Source organism: Rattus norvegicus, chromosome X, assembly GCF_036323735.1.
Source record: "Rattus norvegicus strain BN/NHsdMcwi chromosome X, GRCr8, whole genome shotgun sequence".
NCBI classification, from domain to species: Eukaryota; Metazoa; Chordata; class Mammalia; order Rodentia; family Muridae; genus Rattus; species Rattus norvegicus.
Window position 1 is genome coordinate 12,246,763 of NC_086039.1, and position 19,397 is coordinate 12,266,159.

At 42.4% G+C, this 19,397-nt stretch overlaps 1 protein-coding gene across 12 annotated transcripts in view; it reads right to left on the reverse strand.

The window, feature by feature from the left end:
• Positions 1 to 14,870: 14,870 nt before the first annotated feature.
• The window catches only part of Usp9x (ubiquitin specific peptidase 9, X-linked), a 138,148-nt gene continuing 133,621 nt past the window's right edge, over positions 14,871 to 19,397 (reverse strand). For 11 of the 12 annotated variants that reach the window (XM_039099861.2, XM_063280116.1, XM_039099860.2 and 8 more), the window contains one exon: positions 14,989 to 19,104. In XM_039099861.2, coding sequence (XP_038955789.1) covers positions 18,967 to 19,104 — 138 coding nt within the window. In that variant the 3' untranslated portion in view covers positions 14,989 to 18,966. Of the gene's footprint in view, positions 19,105 to 19,397 lie in introns of all 12 variants that reach the window. The other variant, NM_001135923.2, reaches the window with a different exon arrangement.

Below are 19,397 nucleotides of genomic sequence, written 5' to 3' on the forward strand. Positions count from 1 at the left end.
TGTCTCAAGAAAAACTTTCAGGATGGCCCACAGTGAAAGAACTAGTGAGTTTCTTAATTATTTGGAGGAAGACATATGGGAAAAGGATAATAGAATACTCCTGACTGTTCCCACCCCAAGGGTGGATGTGGGTGTCTCAAGAGCTGTGTTTAGATGTCTTTATAGTGGCTCTGTGTGCAACTGTGGAGTTTACTAAATTGCTGTCTTCAAGGGATATCACTTACAACAAAGCTTAAAGACAAATGCGGCTTACATGTGAGTGACACTTAAAAGTTATGGAAGGACTGGATAAATGGCTTCAGAGGTTAAGAATGGATGTTGCTCTTGGACCCAAGTTAGGTTCCAATTTCCATGATAGGTGTCTTACAACTGCCTCTTAGATCTCCATGGGCACCTGAATTCATGTGCACGTGCATGAGTTTAAATATATGTTTAAGATTTATTTATTTACTTAATATATACACTGTCTTCATGCATACCAGAAGAGGGCATCAGATCCCATTACAGATGGTTGTGAGCCACCATGTGGTTGCTGGGAATTGAACTCAGGATCTCTGGAAGAGTATCCAGTGCTCTCCAGCCCAAATACATTTTTAAAAATAATTTTTAAAAAGTTATGTACAAAATATACAAGCTGGTTTACTTATTTTTTTAAAGAAATATTAATTTTTAAGTGTGTGTGTATGTCTTTGTACATGTGAATGCAGTTGTCCTTGAAGGCCAGAAGAGGACATTGGATCTCCTAGAACATTGTGACATGTGTGCCAGGAAGCAAATTCTCGTTCTCCAAGAGAGCAGCAAACTCTCTAAACTGCTGAGCCATCCCTTTAGTCCCACTTTTTTCTTAAAGAATTTCCAGGGCTACAGGCTGGAGAAATGACTTGGTGGCTAGGAGTACTTACTGGTGGTCTTCAGGAGGACCCAGGCTCAGTTCTAAGCACCTATGTGGTGACTTACAACTGTCTGGTGTCTGTCACTCCAGTTCATGGGGATCTGATCCTCTCTGTTGATCTCCACAGGCACCAGACATACAGGTAAGGCAAAACACTCATATACACAAAATAAAATAATTTAAAAGAAGGGGTGGAGGAGGAGGAAGGAGGAAGAAGGAAGAGGAAGGATAGAGAGACGGCTCAGTGGTTATGAGTACTGACTGCTCTTCCAGAGGACCTGGGCTTGATTCCCAGCAACCACATGGCAGCTCACAACTGTTTGTAACCCCAGGATACAACATCCTTACACAGATATTTATATGCAGACAAGACACCACTAATGCACATTTTAGAAGAAGAGGAGGAAGAGGAAGAGGAGGAGGAAGAGGAGGAAGAGGAGGAAGAGGAGGAGGAGGAACTAGAACTATTAATATCATTTTTCCAGGGCTGGAGATGTACCTCACTTACAGATGTTTGCCTAGTGTGTACAAGCCCTGCATTTGATCCCCAGCACCCAATAAAACGAGGTGTGTAAGGAAAGTCTGTAATCTCAGCAGACTGATGGTGGAGGCAGGGGAGTCAGAAAGCCATACAGCAAGCTGGAAGCAAAGCCTGGACTATATGGAACCCTGTCCAAGAAAAAAATTCCTTTTATAAATGAAATTGTGATGTGGCTTTATTGTGGTTCAGTATATGCAGATTTAGGGATGGGAAAGGAATGCTGGTCTAGTAAAGCTCTAAGTTGTACGTAAGTAAACATAGTTCACTTCTTTTTTTAAATGTACACTGTAGCTGTCTTCAGACACACCAGAAGAGGGCATCTGATCCCATTACAGATGGTTGTGAGCCACCATGTGGTTGCTGGGATTTGAACTCAGGACCTTGGGAAGAGCAGTCAGTGCTCTTAACCTCTGAGCCATCTCTCTAGCCCCATAGTTCACTTCTTATTTAGCATCTTTGTGATGTCTTTAGGAAAACATTGTCTGTATAGGCAATTTTAGCTTCACCAAGTGTGGTTGGTGGTTTTTTTTTTTGTTTGTTTGTTTGGTTTTTTTGTTTGTGTGTTTTTGTGTGATTTTGTTTTTAATTTTTACATTTATTTTGTGTATGTGTTCACACATATGTATATGCATTGGCGAGTATATAGTATCGAATATGAGTGGAGATTAGAAGATTGTAAGACCTGTAGTTAACCTATAAGCCCTACCTGCCCAAGGACCAGTCAACTTTCTGGAATTCTGGGAGTTGTAGTTCTTGGAAAATCAAAGCTATATGGGAAAATATGGTGGCTATCTGGTTTTGTCCTACAAACCTATAGCACTGGATATCCCCAGGTGGTCTCCCATCCAAGTACTAACAGGCCCGATCCTGCTTAGCTTCTGAGATCAGGCGCGTTCAAGGTGTATGGCTGTAGACATGGTTTTGTCCTTAAGAAGCCACTACAACATGTGTCTTGTGGCCATTTGATGGGAATCCCGGAGTGGTCCTGATCAGAGTCCATCCTGGTCAGTACTTTTTATCAAAGCTTACTTCAAATTTGGCTCAAAATTGTGGAACTAGTTTTTCTCTTTCAAATCTCAGGATTAACAAAAACATTTTGTGGGAATCTGCATTTTTCCTTTCCAACACATGTATCCTGGGGCTTGGACTCGGATCATCAAGTTAGGATTTGTTCTTTCTTTTCTTTCCTTCTTTCCTTCCTTCCTTTTATGATTCCGTCACCAAGAAAAGCAAACCAAATCCCAAGTTGAGGGGTGCTTTTTCCCCCTCCTGTGTCCCTTAATTTTTCCTGTCTATATTCTGCCTCAAAATCAGAACGCATCTTAGCATCTCAGAATCTCAATAGCAGTAAGCAACCTTTGCTTCTCATGTAAAGCCAGTGCAGGGACAAGCCACTGCAAGGGGACTGCTATTTATGGCCTTCTCTTATTTTCATTCTATATGCAAATAACATGGAATCCCACGGGGGTGGGGAAGTGGGGGGGATATATTTTCTTTCTGGGCAGAATCTCTGCTCAGGCCTGTGGATTTATGCTAATATGAAAACAGTCTGATCACAGCAAGATCTCTGGCGTTACACAAATGGAGTAAAAGGCATTTAGTCCCAACAGTGGATTCATTTCCCTCCTCCGGACCCAATACAGAAACCAACTAATGAAGGATTACTATTATGAAGTCTCCGTTAGCGCTCAGAGGGTCTCTGAACAGCTATAGTCTCCAGGAAGTGAGGGTTCTCTCTGTCTCTCCCTCTCCATGAGTATGTCTCTCTCTGTCTCTGTCTGTCTGTCTGTCTCTGTCTCTCTCTCTCTGTGTGGGGGGGGGCGCAGGAAGAAGTTGCTGGCTGGTTTTTGTCAACTTGACACACCTAGACATCTCAGAAGAGGAACCCTAATTGAGAAAATGCCTTTCCCAGCTAGCCTGTAGGGCATTCTCTCAGTCTCTTGATTAATGATTGATGGAGAGGGCCCAGGCCACTGCAGGGCGCTGCACCCCTGGGCTGATGGTCCTGGGTGGTATAAGAAAGTAGGTTGAGGGCTGGAGAGTTGGCTCAGTGGTTAAGAGCACTGTCTGCTCTTCCAGAGGTCCCGAGTTCAATTCCCAGCAACTACATGGTGGCTCAAAACCATCTGTAATGGGATCCGATGCCCTCTTCTGGTGTCTGAAGACAGCTACAGTGTACTCATATAATAATAAAAAAATCTTTAAAAAAGGAGAAGAAGAAGAAGAAGAAGAAGAAGAAGAAGAAGAAGAAGAAGAAGAAGAAGAAGAAGAAGAGGAGGAGGAGGAGGAGGAGGAGGAGGAGGAGGAGGAGGAGGAGGAGGAGGAGGAGGAGGAGGAGGAGGAGGAGGAGGAGGAGGAGGAGGAGGAGGAGGTTGAGTAAGCCAGTAAGCAGCACTCCTCCACGCCTGCCTTTGGGAATAGTGTTTGTCACAGTGATAAAACCCCTAACAAATCCATTCACTTAATTTGAAGGTTGCTATTTTTCCAGCTAGACTATAACCCAAAGGGCTTCAGCAATCCTCCTGCTTCTGTTCTCCCTCACCTCAGAACCAGGGTTAGTAGTCTGGCCACAGCCAGCTTTTATCTGGGTGCTAGGACTGTTGTGTTTTATTAAAAAGAAAGAAAGAAAGAAAGAAAGAAAGAAAGAAAGAAAGAAAGAAAGAAAGAGAGAGAGAGAGAGAGAGAGAGAGAGAGAGAGAGAGAGAAAGAAAGAAAGGAGAAAGAAAGAGACAGGATCTGTTTGGTAGAGGCGTGTTATGGTGGGATGGAGGGGTGCTGCTGCAGACCTATGCTGATGCATCCCTTCCCCCTGGAGTGTAGGGTAGAGTTTACTTAGGGCATTCGGAGGGGAATCGAGGGGATAGTAGAGACAGAGGAAGGAAGAGAGAGAGAGAGAGAGAGAGAGAGAGAGAGAGAGAGAGAGAGAGAGAGAGAGAGAGAGGAGGAAGAGGTCTGCCAGGAACTCATTGGGGTGGCGGGGGGAGGGAGGGAGGGGGACAGAGAGGGTAAGAGAGTAAGAGGGTAAGAGGGTGAGTAGAGGCCAAGCAGCCCCTGTTCTAGTCAGGCACACCTGGCTGCTGCCAGGTAACTGTGGGGTGGAGCCTAGAAGAAATGCTAACAAGGGCTCGGAATTCAGGTTCTAGTGCATGTGCAGTAAGTACTCTTATCCAGTGAGCCATCTCCCTACTCCCATCAGTTCCTTACTTGTTTTGTTTGTTTTTAGTGACAGGGTTTCTCTGTGTAGCCCTGTCTGTAACTTACTCTGTAGACCAGGCTGGCCTCGAATTCACAAAGATCTGGCCTGCCTCTCCAGTGCTGGGATTAAAGGCATGGGCCACCACTGCCTGGATACTTAAAAACAAAAACAGTCCTGAGGTTTGAATCTAGCACACACATACATATACACATAAAGTAAGTAAATGTAAAATGCTTGTAAAATTCAAACTTACTCGAAACACTCAGAGAATAAAGGAAACCCCCGTTTCAAGGCACACCTCCAGTTCTGGCTGATGCCCAGAGAAACTGGCCTCCTACAGAAAGTGTTAGCACTTTAAAGAGCCTTAGGCTTAAGCCTCTCACAGAAGCTATCACTTTTAAATCTCTTTCAGGTCTGGAACCCAAGTCACACTTTGAGCAATTTAAACAGACGGGAGACAGCAAGTCTGGCCATTTCCATAGCAAAGATACTGTAACAATTACTTTTACATATAGTAGTGTTGTCCCCTGCCCTCAATACTTGCTCTCTAGGAACATCCTGCCTACCTCCCCGACCCAGCTCCCTGATAAGAGACCAGGGACTTGATGTCTGAGCAGGACTTAACAAGGGCTGTTATCAAGTGCCAGCTCCTTTGATGCAGTCTTGGTCTTTGATGGAGGACGGACTGATATGGGCTGGTCATAAATCAGGATCGGCTCCTTTCATTATAGCAACGGAGCCTAACAGACAGGATTTGGTGAATACTTTTTTTTTTCTCGGAGCTGGGGACTGAACCCAGGGCTTTGTGCTTGCTAGGTAAGCGCTCTACCGCTGAGCTAAATCTCCAACCCTGGTGAACACTTCTTAATCAGTTTCTCTAAACCTAAATTTCTATTATGGTAGAGGTCAGAATTTCCCTTCTCACAGGACACTCAATTCCACTTTGTGTAATTTAATATTTCCTAAGCAAGTCTGTTAGTAAATCCTATATACCACCAAGTTATTGCTTCCATTTTCTCCCGTATCAACCAGAGGAAAACAGACCAGACTCTTCTGTGCCAACTCTCCATTTTTGCGGTGTGTTTACATCAGCAGTGCAAACAGCACTTTAAAAAGAAAAACTGCCTCAGAGTCTTACAAAGACACCCCTCCCCCAGCAGATTTTCCCACTGATAAAGGCCATGCTGTCTCAAGCTGCTCATTCATTTGATAAATATATCCATGACCTTTCCCCTACCTTAAAGTCATCCGTATTAGGAAAGCTGGACATCATTAAAAACTGGGCCTGCTTGATTGATATAGCTCCCAGGGACTAAACCACAACCAAAGAGTGCACATGGAGGGACCCATGGCTCCAGCTGCATATGTGGCAGAGGATGGCACTGCTGGGCACCAATCGGAGGAGAAACCCTTGGTCCTGTGAGGGCTCAATTCCCAAATTAGGGGAATGCCAGGGCATTGATGTGGGAGTGGGAGCATCCTCATAGAAGCAGGGGGAGGGGCATAAGAGAGGGGGGAAAGGGAATAACACTTGAAAAATAAATACATAAAATATCCAAGAAAAAAACCTGCCTGCAATACGGCTGGTGCACATAGGACTTCACAGTGACTGAGGCAGCTGCATATAAGACCTGGATCCCACGGGGATCCTAGAGCTGAGAGAAGTAGGCACAAGCCCCTGAGCCTAACCCTGAAGCTATCTCCAGCTGATATGTGTTCAAATATGAAAACAGAGTCTCACTTGGTATGTAAGCCACCCTTTAGGGCAGGCCCTTTACCCACAGAAGTAGACAGAAGGGCTTTGTCTCATGATGCTTTGTCTGAAGTTTTTCGTTACAGAGCTTTTCCTTACATATTAAGGCTTCCGAGTCTGTTTCTGTGTGTTTTCTGTGTGTCCAAATGTGTGTTTCTTGTGTTTTTTCTTTGGCTCTTTTTTTCCTGTTTATTTGTTTTGGTTTATTCTGGATTGTTTGTTTTTTATTTTATCTTTTAAAAAAAGATTTATTTATTTATTTATTTTACATAAGTAAACCATTGCTGTCTTCAGACATCAGATCCCATTATAGATGGTTGTGAGCCACCATGTGGTTGCTGGGATTTGAACTCAGGACCTCTGCAAGAGCAGCCAGTGCTCTTAACCGCTGAGCCATCTCACATGACAGACAGTCAAGGAGCCAAAGTACACACTGCATGGTGGATTCAAATAATACTTTATGGGCAAACTTAAAGGAAAGGGTGGACTGTTTCTGAGTAGAGGGCTGTGGGATGACAAGGAATCTTAGGAATGGGTAGGAATTTCCGTGGAAAAAGAACCTCTCACAGGGTTTCCAGATGTATTATGGTGTCAGATGAGTCATGGTGTCAGATGCATCATGGGAGCTGGTGATTTCATAAAGCTAATGATACTGAGATACCATTACAATGAAGTTAAGGACAGTTAAGCCATCTCCTTTTGTGTCTTAGTGTTGTATTGCAGTGAGGAGAATATTGCATGAGTGAAGCAACTAATACGAGGAAGCATTTGATTGGGGCACTTACAGTTTTGGAGGGTCAGTCTGTGACCATCATGGCAGATAGTCCGGCAGCAAGCAGGCAGGCATGATGCTAGAGTAGTAGCTGAGAGCTTATATTTTGAGACAACCCAAGGCAGAGAGAAGAAAGAGAGTAAGAATAGGCTGGGCTTTTGTCTTAGGATTATCATTGCTGTGATAAAACACTGACCAAAAGCAACTTGGGAAGGAAAGGGTTTCTATAGTTTACACTTCCACATCACTGTTCATCATCAGAGGAAATCAGGACAGAAACTCAAACAGGGCAGGGACCTAGAGGCAGGAGCTGATGCAGAGGCCATGGAGGGGTGCTGCTCACTGACTTGCTCCTCATGGCTTGCTCAGCCTGTTTCCTTTTTATTCTTACCTCTTTTTGGTTTTTGTTTTATTTTTTGTTTTTCCAGACAGGGTTTCACTGTATGATGCTGGCTGTCCCGTCCTAGAACTCACTCTGTAGACCAGGCTGGCCTCAAACTCATAGAGTGCTGGGATTAAAGTCGTGCACCACCACTGCCCTGTCTCAGCCTGCTTTCTTATAGAACCCAGGACCACCAGGGCAGGGATGGCACCACCCACAATGGGCTGGGCCCTCCCCCATCAGTCACTAATTAAGAACATGTCTTACAGCTAGATCTTATGGAGGCATTTTTACATTGGGGTTCCCTCCTCTCAGATGACTCTAGCCTGTGTCAAGTTGACATAAAATTAGCCAGCACAGTTTTTGAACCTCAAAGTCCACTCCCAATGACACATGTCCTCCAACAAGACCACACCTCCTAATCCTTCACAAATAGTTCCATCAACTGAGGACCAAGCATTCAAATATGAGGGCTAGAGAGAAAAGAAAAGAATTAAAATCTTTTACACAGGCAATATGCACAGACACATACATATTCATACACAAACATACTCTGGGCCCAAACACATGTCGTATCAGCCCCACAAGTGTTTATGCATACTTACATACATACATGTATAGGTATACATGTATGTGGATCAGGCAGAGCCCCTCACACCACACACATACATTTGGTGGATGGATGGGTTAGTGCCCCAGATACCACCATTTTATTCCTTTTCTCTGGCCCTCTTATATCTTTTTAGACAAAAATTCTTTAGAAAATTACCTCACAGATAAAATGTTACACAAAAGGGGAGTTACAGAAGGATGTCAATAGTAAGTTCAAAGCAGTGTTTCATTCTAATAAGCTCATTATAAGTTCAAAGATACAGTTTCACAGGGCTTCATATTATCATAGTGCACACCCAAGGCTTCATCCTTGGACTTCACCTAGAATGAATGTTTTCCCTTCGTCATAAATTTGTCCCTATTTCTCTTTTTGGTGTAATTGTGAAAATGTATTCCTATTATGCAGCCTTTACTTATTATTCTATGAGGGGGGGCATGTTCTATTCTTGACTGTAACTTTATTACATCTTTTTGTTAAAACAATTAAAGCCATCTCTTAAAACTTTCTTTCTAAAATTATTTGAATCAAACCAGGAGTTCTATAAAATCATTAATTCAACAAAACAGCATTCATTCATGAAAGTTCATCTTTATGTTGATCTGCAGGAAATCTGCCCAATAGGGTGGGCCGATGCCCAGGAATCACTAGATTACATAATAGTAATAGGAAAAGGTTTGTTGGCTGAAAGAAGCAATCCTGAAATGAAATCTCTTGGAATCTTGCCTCTCAGAGCTCACCCATCATAAGCCATGTAAAAATGATGAGCCACCTCCAGGAAAGTCACCTGCCAGCCTTAGGCTCTCCTAGATGGCTCCTGACAGAACTTACTTTGTAGACCAGGCTGGCCTCAAACTCACAAAGATGCGCCTGCATCTGACTCCAGAGTACTGGGATTAATACCTTGCCTAGCCTGTAGTGCATGTTTTTAATCCCAGCATTCAGGAGGCAGAGGAAATTGGATCTCTGTGAATTCAAGGCTAGCCTGGTCTACATAGCAAGCTCTACACCAATCAAGGCTAAATAGTGAGACCCCCATCTCAGAAATAAACAAAAAAATAAATATTGACCATGCTCATTCTTTTTAACTCCAACACTCAGAAGGCTGAAACTAAAGAAATGCTGTGAGTTTGAGGTTAGTCTAAGTAAAACTGTTGCAAGCAAGCAAGCAAAACAACACAGCAACAAAAGTGAAGGCAAGTTAAGGTATTAAAGAGGTAACAATAGAACAAACCACCCAGGTTCTATCAACCATTCACCGGGAACCAGGCAACCCAAATTTGCCATTTTCTCTCAGTTGCTTGTCACCACCATTGTTTATTTCCTTGTAGTTCTGGGATGGAACAAGGATTCCTGCATGCTAGGCAAATATTCTCTTAGTGTGCCATGACCTGTGTCCCATGTCTGCTTCTCTCACTCAGGGTAGCCAGGCCCTTTGTGCGCAGGGCTGGACTGGAGAGAGGGAAGCTTAGCCAGGCACTGGGTGGGTGCCAGCAGGATCTTGATCGGCTGTGAGTATTCTGGCAAAGAACACTCCCTTCCCCAAGGATAGCTTTAGAAAACTGGTTCAGTTTAATGGGGGGCTGGGAGGGGGAGAAGAGGTTATTTATGCCCTCGAGGATATAGTCACAGTCTCTAGGGCAAGGTTTGTGGGACTGTGTACAATTGGGCAGGACAGGGGTGTTGGAAGACACTTCATCTGCATACTCAGGGTTTGTAGGGGTACAGGGACCGTATAAGGTCAAACAAGGAGTGAAGTCCCGATAACTGTCAGGGTGGTAAATTCTTACTAGGGTTAATGGTGGGAGAGCTAGTTTTCTGGCACCAGGTTGGGAGAAAGGGTATTTAATTATTTATTAATTAATTAATCCTGACAGCAGGTTCACTACCCACCTCAATGTTTTATGTTCCTGAGTGAAAGACTCATACACAGCCTTTATGTTTTGATATACCTTAATCACCTCAAAAGGTGGGCCACTGCCTAACCTCCACGCGGTTAATCCAGAGTTATTACTTACTAATTCTATGTAATATCTTGACTGCTCTGGACTGTCCAAATGGGCTGTGTTCTCCCAGTTCCTTCACATAGCAGCCACGCCTCTCTGTTCTGCACTCTTCTCAGGCATGGCGACTCTCCTTTCCTCCACATTCTCCTGGCCTGGTGGATCTCCTTCTTCCTCTCCTCTCCTCTGGGTCCCAAGCCTGGGAATCCTCAAGTCCCACCTCTGTCTGCCCTGCCCAGCTATTGGTTGTTGGCATCTTTATTTAGCAATCAGAACCAACTGGGGGCTGGTTCCTCCAGTGTCTGACAAATGGATTCTCTCGTGTAAACAATTTTGGGGACCCAAATTAACAGAGTTCTAGCAGCATTAGGCCAAAAACCACTAAAGAGGGGAGATAGCCGGGGCTGGGGATTTAGCTCAGTGGTAGAGCGCTTACCTAGGAAGCGCAAGGCCCTGGGTTCGGTCCCCAGCTCCAAAAAAAAAAAAAGTAAGAGGGGAGATAGCCAGCTACTGCTGTCCTGTCTCTGAGGTTTCCAGGGTTGAAGCTCTCAATCCTTCCTCCATATCCTTGGGCCATTACAGTCCCACAATAACCCCCAGCCTAGTTTTGAAAATTATGTTGGAACTAACATATTTGGTTTTGTGTGCCTGCATGTGTGTATGTGTGCACATGTGCCTGCAGAGACCAGAAGATCTGGAGCTGGAGTTCCAAGTATTTGTCGGCCTGTCCATGTTGGTGCTGGGACCTGCAAAAGTAGTGGGCTTCAGCTGAGCTCTCTCTCCAGCCTCTCCACCTTATTCTTTGACAGCATCTATCTGGGATACTGATAGGCTAGATTGGCTAGACTGGTTGATCCAGGAGTTTCACGGATCTACCTGTCACTACCTCTCTATTGTTGGGGTTATGGCCACACTGTCTGCCTCACCTTGATGGATCTTCAGACACAAGCCTCTCATGCCTGCACTGAAGAGAGGAGCGGGCAGGAGGAACAGAAGCTCAAGAGCACCCCAAGCTACATGAAACATTACCTCACCAACACAACCAAACAGAAAGTTCAGTCCTCAAGCCCATAGGTGATGGTGACCAACTTTAATCCCAGCACTTGGAAGGCAGAGGCAGGCAGATCTCTGGATTCGAGGCCATCCTGGTCTACAGAGTGAGTTTCAGGACAGCCAGGGCTACACAAAGGGAGGGAGGAAGAGACCCGTCCTCACGACTCATGAGCGGGCTGTCAACTAATATGAATAAAGCATCTTTGCATTTTATTCTGGGGGACATTTTATTCTGAGGTGAGCAGACCTACGAAGCAGGCATGAGCCAATGTCCTCCATAGAGGCACTGTTCCACTGGACAGGAGAGCTCACATGCTAGCTGTTAGATCGAGATTGATCAATGTGACCACAAATAAAGAGAAACCTGACCTCTAGAGACACAGATTGTCCTTTAATCAGAACAATAAAAAAGATGTCTCTTCAGTGGAGTGGAGACTACACCCAGGCATAGGGTCTGAAAAGGGAACCGTTGGGATAGAAGACTCCATCTGCAAGTCTATTTCCCTGTAGTGTTAAAGTTGTAGATAACAACAGGTTGCTAGACTGGCTGTTCAGAAAATCCAGGGATTCCTGTTTCCTTCCCATATGCTGGGGCTGTAAACTCAAGAGGTATATTGCCAGGCAGTAGCGGTGCACGCCTTTAATCCTAGCACTTGGGAGGCAGAGGCAGGCAAACCCGCTGAGTTTGAGGCCAGCCTGGTCTACAGAGTAAGTCTCAGGGAGAGTAAGTCTCAGGGCAGCCAGGGCTACAGAGAAACCTTGTCTCAAAAATATCAATAAACTCTGCATATTAAGTCCCACTTCAAAAAAAAAAACAAAACAATGAATCAACAACAATTTATTTGTATGTGTGTGGAAATGTGGGTCAGATGACAACTTGTTGGGTTGAGTTGGTTCTCATTCTGTGGGTCCTGGGAACAGAACTCTAGTTTCTAAATTTGGTAGCAAGCATTTTTATCTGCTAAGCTATCTTTCTGGCCTTTAACTTTTGAAAAATATTTATGAGTGTTTTGCCTGCATGTAGACCATATTATGTGCCTGGTGCCCATAGAGCTTCATACAACATGAATGGTTGTATGAAGTGGGAAAAAATATTTTCAAGATCCTGGCTGGACTTTGGGCTAAACCTGAAGCCAGCCTGACCCTTATGCATGTATGGCACTTAGAGGAACTTTTGCTAACTTGTATTTTTTTGCTGGTGTAACTGCAAGGCTCCTAATCAAACAGAAACGCTATGGTAACACAACTGTGCCCCATTCTTACTAGAAGTTCATATCCTGTCATGTTTGCTAAGTTACTGAAACTACATCAACATGGTATACCAAACCTGTGCTTTTTACTTTTATAAAAACCTCTGCTTGGTGGATCTCTGAATTCCAGGCCAGCCTGGTCTACAGAGTAAGTTTCAGGACCGCCAGGGCTACACAGAGAAACCCTGTCTCGAAAAACAAAAACCCTAAGACAAACCCCTGCTCACTCAAGTTTAGAGCCACTTCTAGACTTGTAGTCATTAGAGTGCATGGCCTGGCTGCATCTGTATGGCTCAATAAAATCTTCAGATTCATAGAGTTTATCTTCCTTAGCTTCTCTTGGGTGAGAAGAGACTGGCTATATAACCAAGAGGCCCTGGTAAGCAAACTGCAAGAACAGTAGATATTCTCAACTTGAGCCATCTTTCCAGCTCCCACCTTTAACTCTTTTTAAACTAACTTCATGTCAAGCCTTAGTATTTAGTGGGGATTTAGGTGACATCATAGTTCTTTTGGGTTCTAGCTTTGTATGTATACTTAGAACTTTATAACCACACTCACCCAGCTTTCTTTGAGTCCATTATGCACTTTAAAACACTTAAATGGTGCCAGCAATGTGGCTCAGAGCATAAAAAAAAAGCACTTGCTGCCAAGTATGACAACTTGAGCTCAGTTCCGAAGACCCATGGGGTGAAAAGGGGAGAACTTTCACAAGTTCCAGTTGTTCTCTGGCCTCCATGAGTTTAGAGTGGCATGCATGCACCCTTCCCCCATCATACACGGTAATAAATGACAGCTTTTTTTTTTTTTTTTGAGAAAGGGTCTATTACATAGTTCTGACTTTTCAGTGACTCACTTTGTAGACCAGGCTGGTCTCAACATCATAGAGATCCACCTACTTCTGCTTCCTGGTGCTGAGATTTAAAAGTATGTACCAACACGCAGGCTTCTACAATCTTTTTATTGAAAACAAGGCCTCTGGCTGACTAGTCAGGGAGCCCCAGCCTACCTTTACCTCCCTAGTCCTGGGATTACAAGTGTGGGTGATCCATACCTGACATTTTTATGTAGGTTCTGCAATTGAGCTCAGATCCTAATGCTTACTGGCAGCATTGTATTGACTGAGCCATTTTCCCAGCCTGCTAATTCTGTACCTTTATGAATTTAGTTTCTCCTTTTCTCTGAGCCTAGCTAGAGCATCAGAACACCCATCCAAAATCTCTCCTGAGCTCATTCAATGTTCCAATGGCCAGTAAAGAAATGGATGTAATCAGCAATAAGAGACAACCATCAAACAGCTCTGAAAGTGGTTTCCCCCTCCTCACTGATATCTGTGACTTGGTGAGAAAGTATGTTCTGAAGCATTAAGGAGCAGTTAGGCACAATTGTACCTTAGCTGAAATGATTCCCTAAATTTCATATATTCAAAGGGAATCTTTGAAAAATGTGCTTGAAATGTTTTGTAATGGTTACATTTTTAGGCTTAGAGTGGCTTAGTGATAGAGTGCTAGCTTACCTAGTATGTGGAAGGCCCTTTGGTTCTATGCCTGGCATGGCACACTAACAAAAACAAAACTATGGAAACTCAGCTGGGTGGGGGTGGCACATGCTTTTAATCCCAGCACTTGGGAGACAAAGGCAGGTGGATATCTATGAGTTCAAGGCCAGCCTGGTCTACAAAGAGTGCCAGTATAGTCAAGGGCTACACAGACTCTGCCTTGAAGAACCAAAATACCTCAAAGTCACATGCAAGGGACCATCACAACATCGAGCTAAAGACTGTGCAAGCCACATGATTTGTGTTTGCATTAGGGTCTCATTTAAATGGAAATGGGCCAACTAGAGTTTTCTAAAAGGTAAGAATTTTGTATGTGATTTGGAACTATTATAGTTTTGAGATAGAGCCAAAATTTAAGTAGATGATGACTGTGAACTCCTGTTTCTCCTCCTAAGTGGTAGGTTCATAGGCTGTACCCTGATTCCACTTAAGATTAAAAAAAAAAAAGGTGGGGCAGGAAGGATGAACCAGAAAATCAGCTGTAAACTTGGCACTTGGGAGGCTGTGACAAAGGGTCAATTTGAGGTTACCCTGGGTTATGGTGAGTTCCAGACCAGCTTGAGCTACAGAGGTCGGTTGTGTTTCAGTAAAATCAAATGTGAGGAATATTTGGGATGCCTTTCTTTAGCAGCAATCCATAGGGAAACAGGCTGTGCTGCAGAAGACAACTGTACTTTTTCAGACACTGAAAAAGTAATTTCAGCATTTCAGATGACATGCTAAAGTGAATTTTCACACTAACAACAAAACAGGTGACTTTTCAGATTTAAGATCAAGAACCAATGTTCAAGCTGCTTGGATATAACACCTGCTGCTGTATCTATAAATGACCCACTATAAATATTTCTCTTAAAAAAATTCAAGGGCCAAATGTGGCTGAGTGATATGGCACTTGCCTATATACATTTGATGCCCTGCATGCCACCCCTAGCAATATAGGGGGAAACCTTATGTTAATAAATGAAAGAAAAACCCAAATTTAATTTATAAAGTTTTATTTTTGTATATGTGCTAGATCTTACGAATTGCAGACAATCTTTATGTCAGTCTGTTGGCTTGTAAAAGGCTAAGAAGTATGTAAGATTTGGGTGGTGAAATTTCCTCTTGGGAACCCCAATTCCAAAAAAAATTGCACTCATTAGTGACTTTAAAATGTGGTTCACCTTTCCCCCTTACACCTGGAAGCTTGGAGGACAAGTGCAAACACAAAATAATCGTTAGAAATACAATCGGCAGCGAGTTCTTAATACATTCAGCACTTCCGTAGTGATTTATCACACCCAAACCCTTTCCAAATATGCAACACTCATGTAGGTGCAGGACCAATTCTGGTTGGGCCCTACAATGAAACCAGTACTGCGAATGGTTCTATTGGTAACACAAAAGCTGGGGCAAAGGGGTGCTGTTTTCCTTTATCAGCAGTCGGTATGTCCTCGTACCTTCAAACTAGAAATAAAAACTGGGCACTTATCACAAAAAGGCAATTTCCTAAAATCCTAAATAAGGCAGGATATAGCCACCAAATTAACCACAAAATTAACAAAGTAAAAAGTTCATGGGAAAAACATAACCTGGAAAAACACTAATAAAAACCTGAAGAACTATGCCAAAGTAGTCACCTGAATATTCAGACTGTTGCTTTCTTTTACAAAAGTAATTCAAATAAAAAAGGCTCCTCATCTTTTAACCAATATGAGGATTAAAGACTTAAGTTGTTATTGTCCCCTAATAAAAGTTAATCATGAAAATAGAAAACATTTGAATAATTCTAGGTCTGTATAATCATAGCTAAGAGACAAAAAAAAAAAGCTGGGAAATCATCACTGAGAAAAATCAACAAAAAGAAACAAAGCCCATATATGTTTATGCTTGTATTTCTGCCTCTGCGATGCTAAACACGAGAAGTCAGTAAGGTGGAGGGCTTAGAAACAGCAGCAATATGGTGTTTACCAAGTTGTACACAAAAATACTTAGATCCGACTGGGCAGAGCCCCAGTTTACACAGTTGCACAACTAAAATCTCTTCAGTCTTTTTTTTTTTTTTTTTTTTTTGGTTCTATTTTTCGGAGCTGGGGACCGAACCCAGGGCCTTGCGCTTCCTAGGCAAGCGCTCTACCACTGAGCTAAATCCCCAACCCCAAAATCTCTTCAGTCTTACGTTAACAGATTCTACTGTCTTCAATAGAGTAATCATGCCATTTAGAAACGTGGGAGTACTTCAAACGAAGACTAGTGATTCTATAACAAACATTTAAAGGAGAAAACATATGGCTCAAAAGAAATCAGTTGAGAGAATAAAATAACTTTGAGGCACTTTAAGACTTGAATTTTAAAATGTGCCACTTATGTTTTAGAGAAAGACCTCAAAATCACCACTATGTTGCTCTTACAATAACATGCATCTTAAAATTTCCGGTTATACATTAATGCTTAAAGAGTTAATATAGAAAATAATTTGCACAAACAAACAAAAATAACTCTGTTCACCTTCCCTCACTCCTGTTCACGACATAGGCCTACTCTTCCTCAAATGAAAGGGAACCATGACTCATAAGCCCTCATCATCTGGAACTGGTGGGCTTACACACTCAAAGCAACTAAAGGGGGTAGGGGGTAGAATTCCTCCAAGAAAAATTCACAGCCTTTGAAAATGTCAAGTTTTCTCTTATCTAGGAAGTCACTAAGTTTTAAGTATTTCATAATTTCCTTAAGAAGCAGAAAATCCCAAACTCGCATGTCAGATGGTAAGATACTGTAACTAGTACCAGTTACTGGTCCAAACAAAGCCAACCTACTTCACTACTTGAAGAACTTTAAAAAACTTCCAGTTGGAACTGCAAACACTGTACAATCTTTGCTCAAACTTCAACTCGGGCTGGAGGCTCAGCCTGAGTTGTAGAGCACTTGCCTGGGGGGACTTCAGGCCCTGGATCCCCAGGCTCCAAAAACCAAAACAAAAGCAAATTCTGATGTAAACAGACTCTAGCTGGTGTCAAAAGTTGCTAAAATTACAGGCAGCCTAGAAGCAGAACTGTGGAATACTGCAAATAAGACACCTAAACCTTTATCTTAAATACTGCCCCTTTTAAATCACAAAATAACATAATGCTCAATTTTGCTTCTGCTTTGATCAATGCCAACTATAGCCTTTCAACATTTTCCTATCAACTGAATCATAAAAATACAACCAAGCTTGTGCTCATTAAATACACATGTATATAAAAACATACAAAAAGTGTAAGATTGATTGCTAGGGAACTTTTACAGCGTCAACATCCTGTTCTCCAAGTCTTTAGTAAAGAGCCAAAGACCCCATCTTTCTGTGCACAAAAACTTAATGAGACTTAAAATCTTCACTGTAGGTTGTGTAAACATGCTATGCACAGAATTAGCTTTCCAGAAATATGCAGTCCTCAGAGAGGGGTGGGGGGCAGGCAGACACACACACACACACAGGCAGACAGAGAAGGTACCAAAACCCCCAAACACACCACAGGACAAAAAGTTCTTCTTAAATCAAATTCTATTTGCAAATTCAGCAAAATAATTTCTATAAAATAAAACAGCAAAATATTTAAATAGGGTAGGTTGTATCTGTTTGCAGGGGTATTTGGTTTTAGACAGGTTCCAAAAAATTACACATATTCAAGTCACCAATTTTCTTTGAAATACAGTTTTAACTGATTCCTTTATCTTTATTCAAATTGTTTACTCTAAAATTTAATCAGTCAATTATATTAACTACCAGTAACGTTTTAAATTAGACCCTGCTTTGAATGTTAAATTTTTTGGAATAATGGAAAAGGAGCTAGGACCATTTTGCTTTCAAGTAAAATTATGACTGAGCAGAGAAATCAGCCAGAGACCTTGGTGCAAAGGTACTCCAAAGATTGTGGGATTCTGAGGACTTCCGCATCACTGGGATCGCACAGAAGGACAGTTTGAAAAGAGTCACTTAGTAAGCTCTAGCAAAGAACGAAATAAGCACACCAAATACAGTCTACTAGGCTCCAGCCAGCATCCTGGTGTAGCAAATTTTTGCTTATTTTGTTTTAAATCTTTCAAAATTCCCATTACCAAGTTGTTAAGTTTAAGTGTTCTTTATTCCACCCAGAGATCACACTGTCAAACATGAGAAGAACATGTGTGTAATTGAGAACCGCCTGCTTGCAACAGTTCTCCCTCAGTCTGTAGTTTATAACCTAGGGTTTAAGAAGGAAAGCTCCGAGCAATGCAGATGCCATGTCAGGACAACTGCAGTCATTATGGTAATATTTCTTCACTGGCTACACTAACTTGTGTGAAGCCATGCTAAATGTTACAGCATATCTATAGCTTCAAAGTGATTAACCTAACATCAGAATAAAAAGGCAATGAAAAAGACCTAGAAACATAGTACATCACCAATTTTCCACATCAACCAAATAATTAAAAGGTAACCAGCCTTACATTGCTCATAGTAAAATTGACTCCAGTGGCAAACAATGAACACGAAACTATTGGTGTGACATGAATGAATGGGCTGTTTTGTTGATGTTGGTTTACTTTTTGTTTTTGTAAAGGAGGTGATCCAACTGCCACAAGGTAGGCAACACTGGCTGCAGAGTGCAGAGGGAGTAACAAGAAAATTAATGTAGTTTTGTAGATCTGTGAGTCTCATCAAGAAAAAAAAAAGTCTCTTGCTTAAGAATTAACAGTCAAACATTAATATACTATATACACCTTTGCCATTTACACATTAGCATCAGGCCATTTATTACAAAACACTATACACTTTCCACTGCAGGCGGGTTATATATTGACAGCAAATTTCTGCAGATAAGACAGTGAATAAACTCTCCACTCCATGTTGATTAGGAATAGTTTTCTAGTTTGAAATATTAGCCAGACACAGAAAAAAGTTGGACTGTAAGGCCTGGGTGCACAGTCTTGATGGAACCAGTTAATATGTGCATTTCACTGATCCTTGGTCTGAGGTGGGGACACTTCTTCACTGCCTTCATAATTTTCTTGTGCTCGTTGGCCAGTTCTCTGAGGGTTGTTCATGTGATGTGCGGCTGGGCCTGTATAGGGCTGTCCATGCACATGGTTATTCTGAAAGGGAAAAGAAATCTGCGTATTACAAATTTTCCATGGCTGGAGAAATGGGTCAAAGGAAAGACTATGTACTGGTACTGGTCAGACGGGAAGCACAGATGGGCTCCTAGCACCCATACCAGGTAGCTTAAACTGGCACAACTCTAGCTATAGGAGGATCTGACACCCAAGTCTCTGATATTCACTTGCATAAATGCACGATATATAATTAAACATGGCAAAATAAAGGAAAAAAAACCAACCTTTACAGCAGTAAGCACATTTTAAAATCGTGAGTTGAAATTAATGGG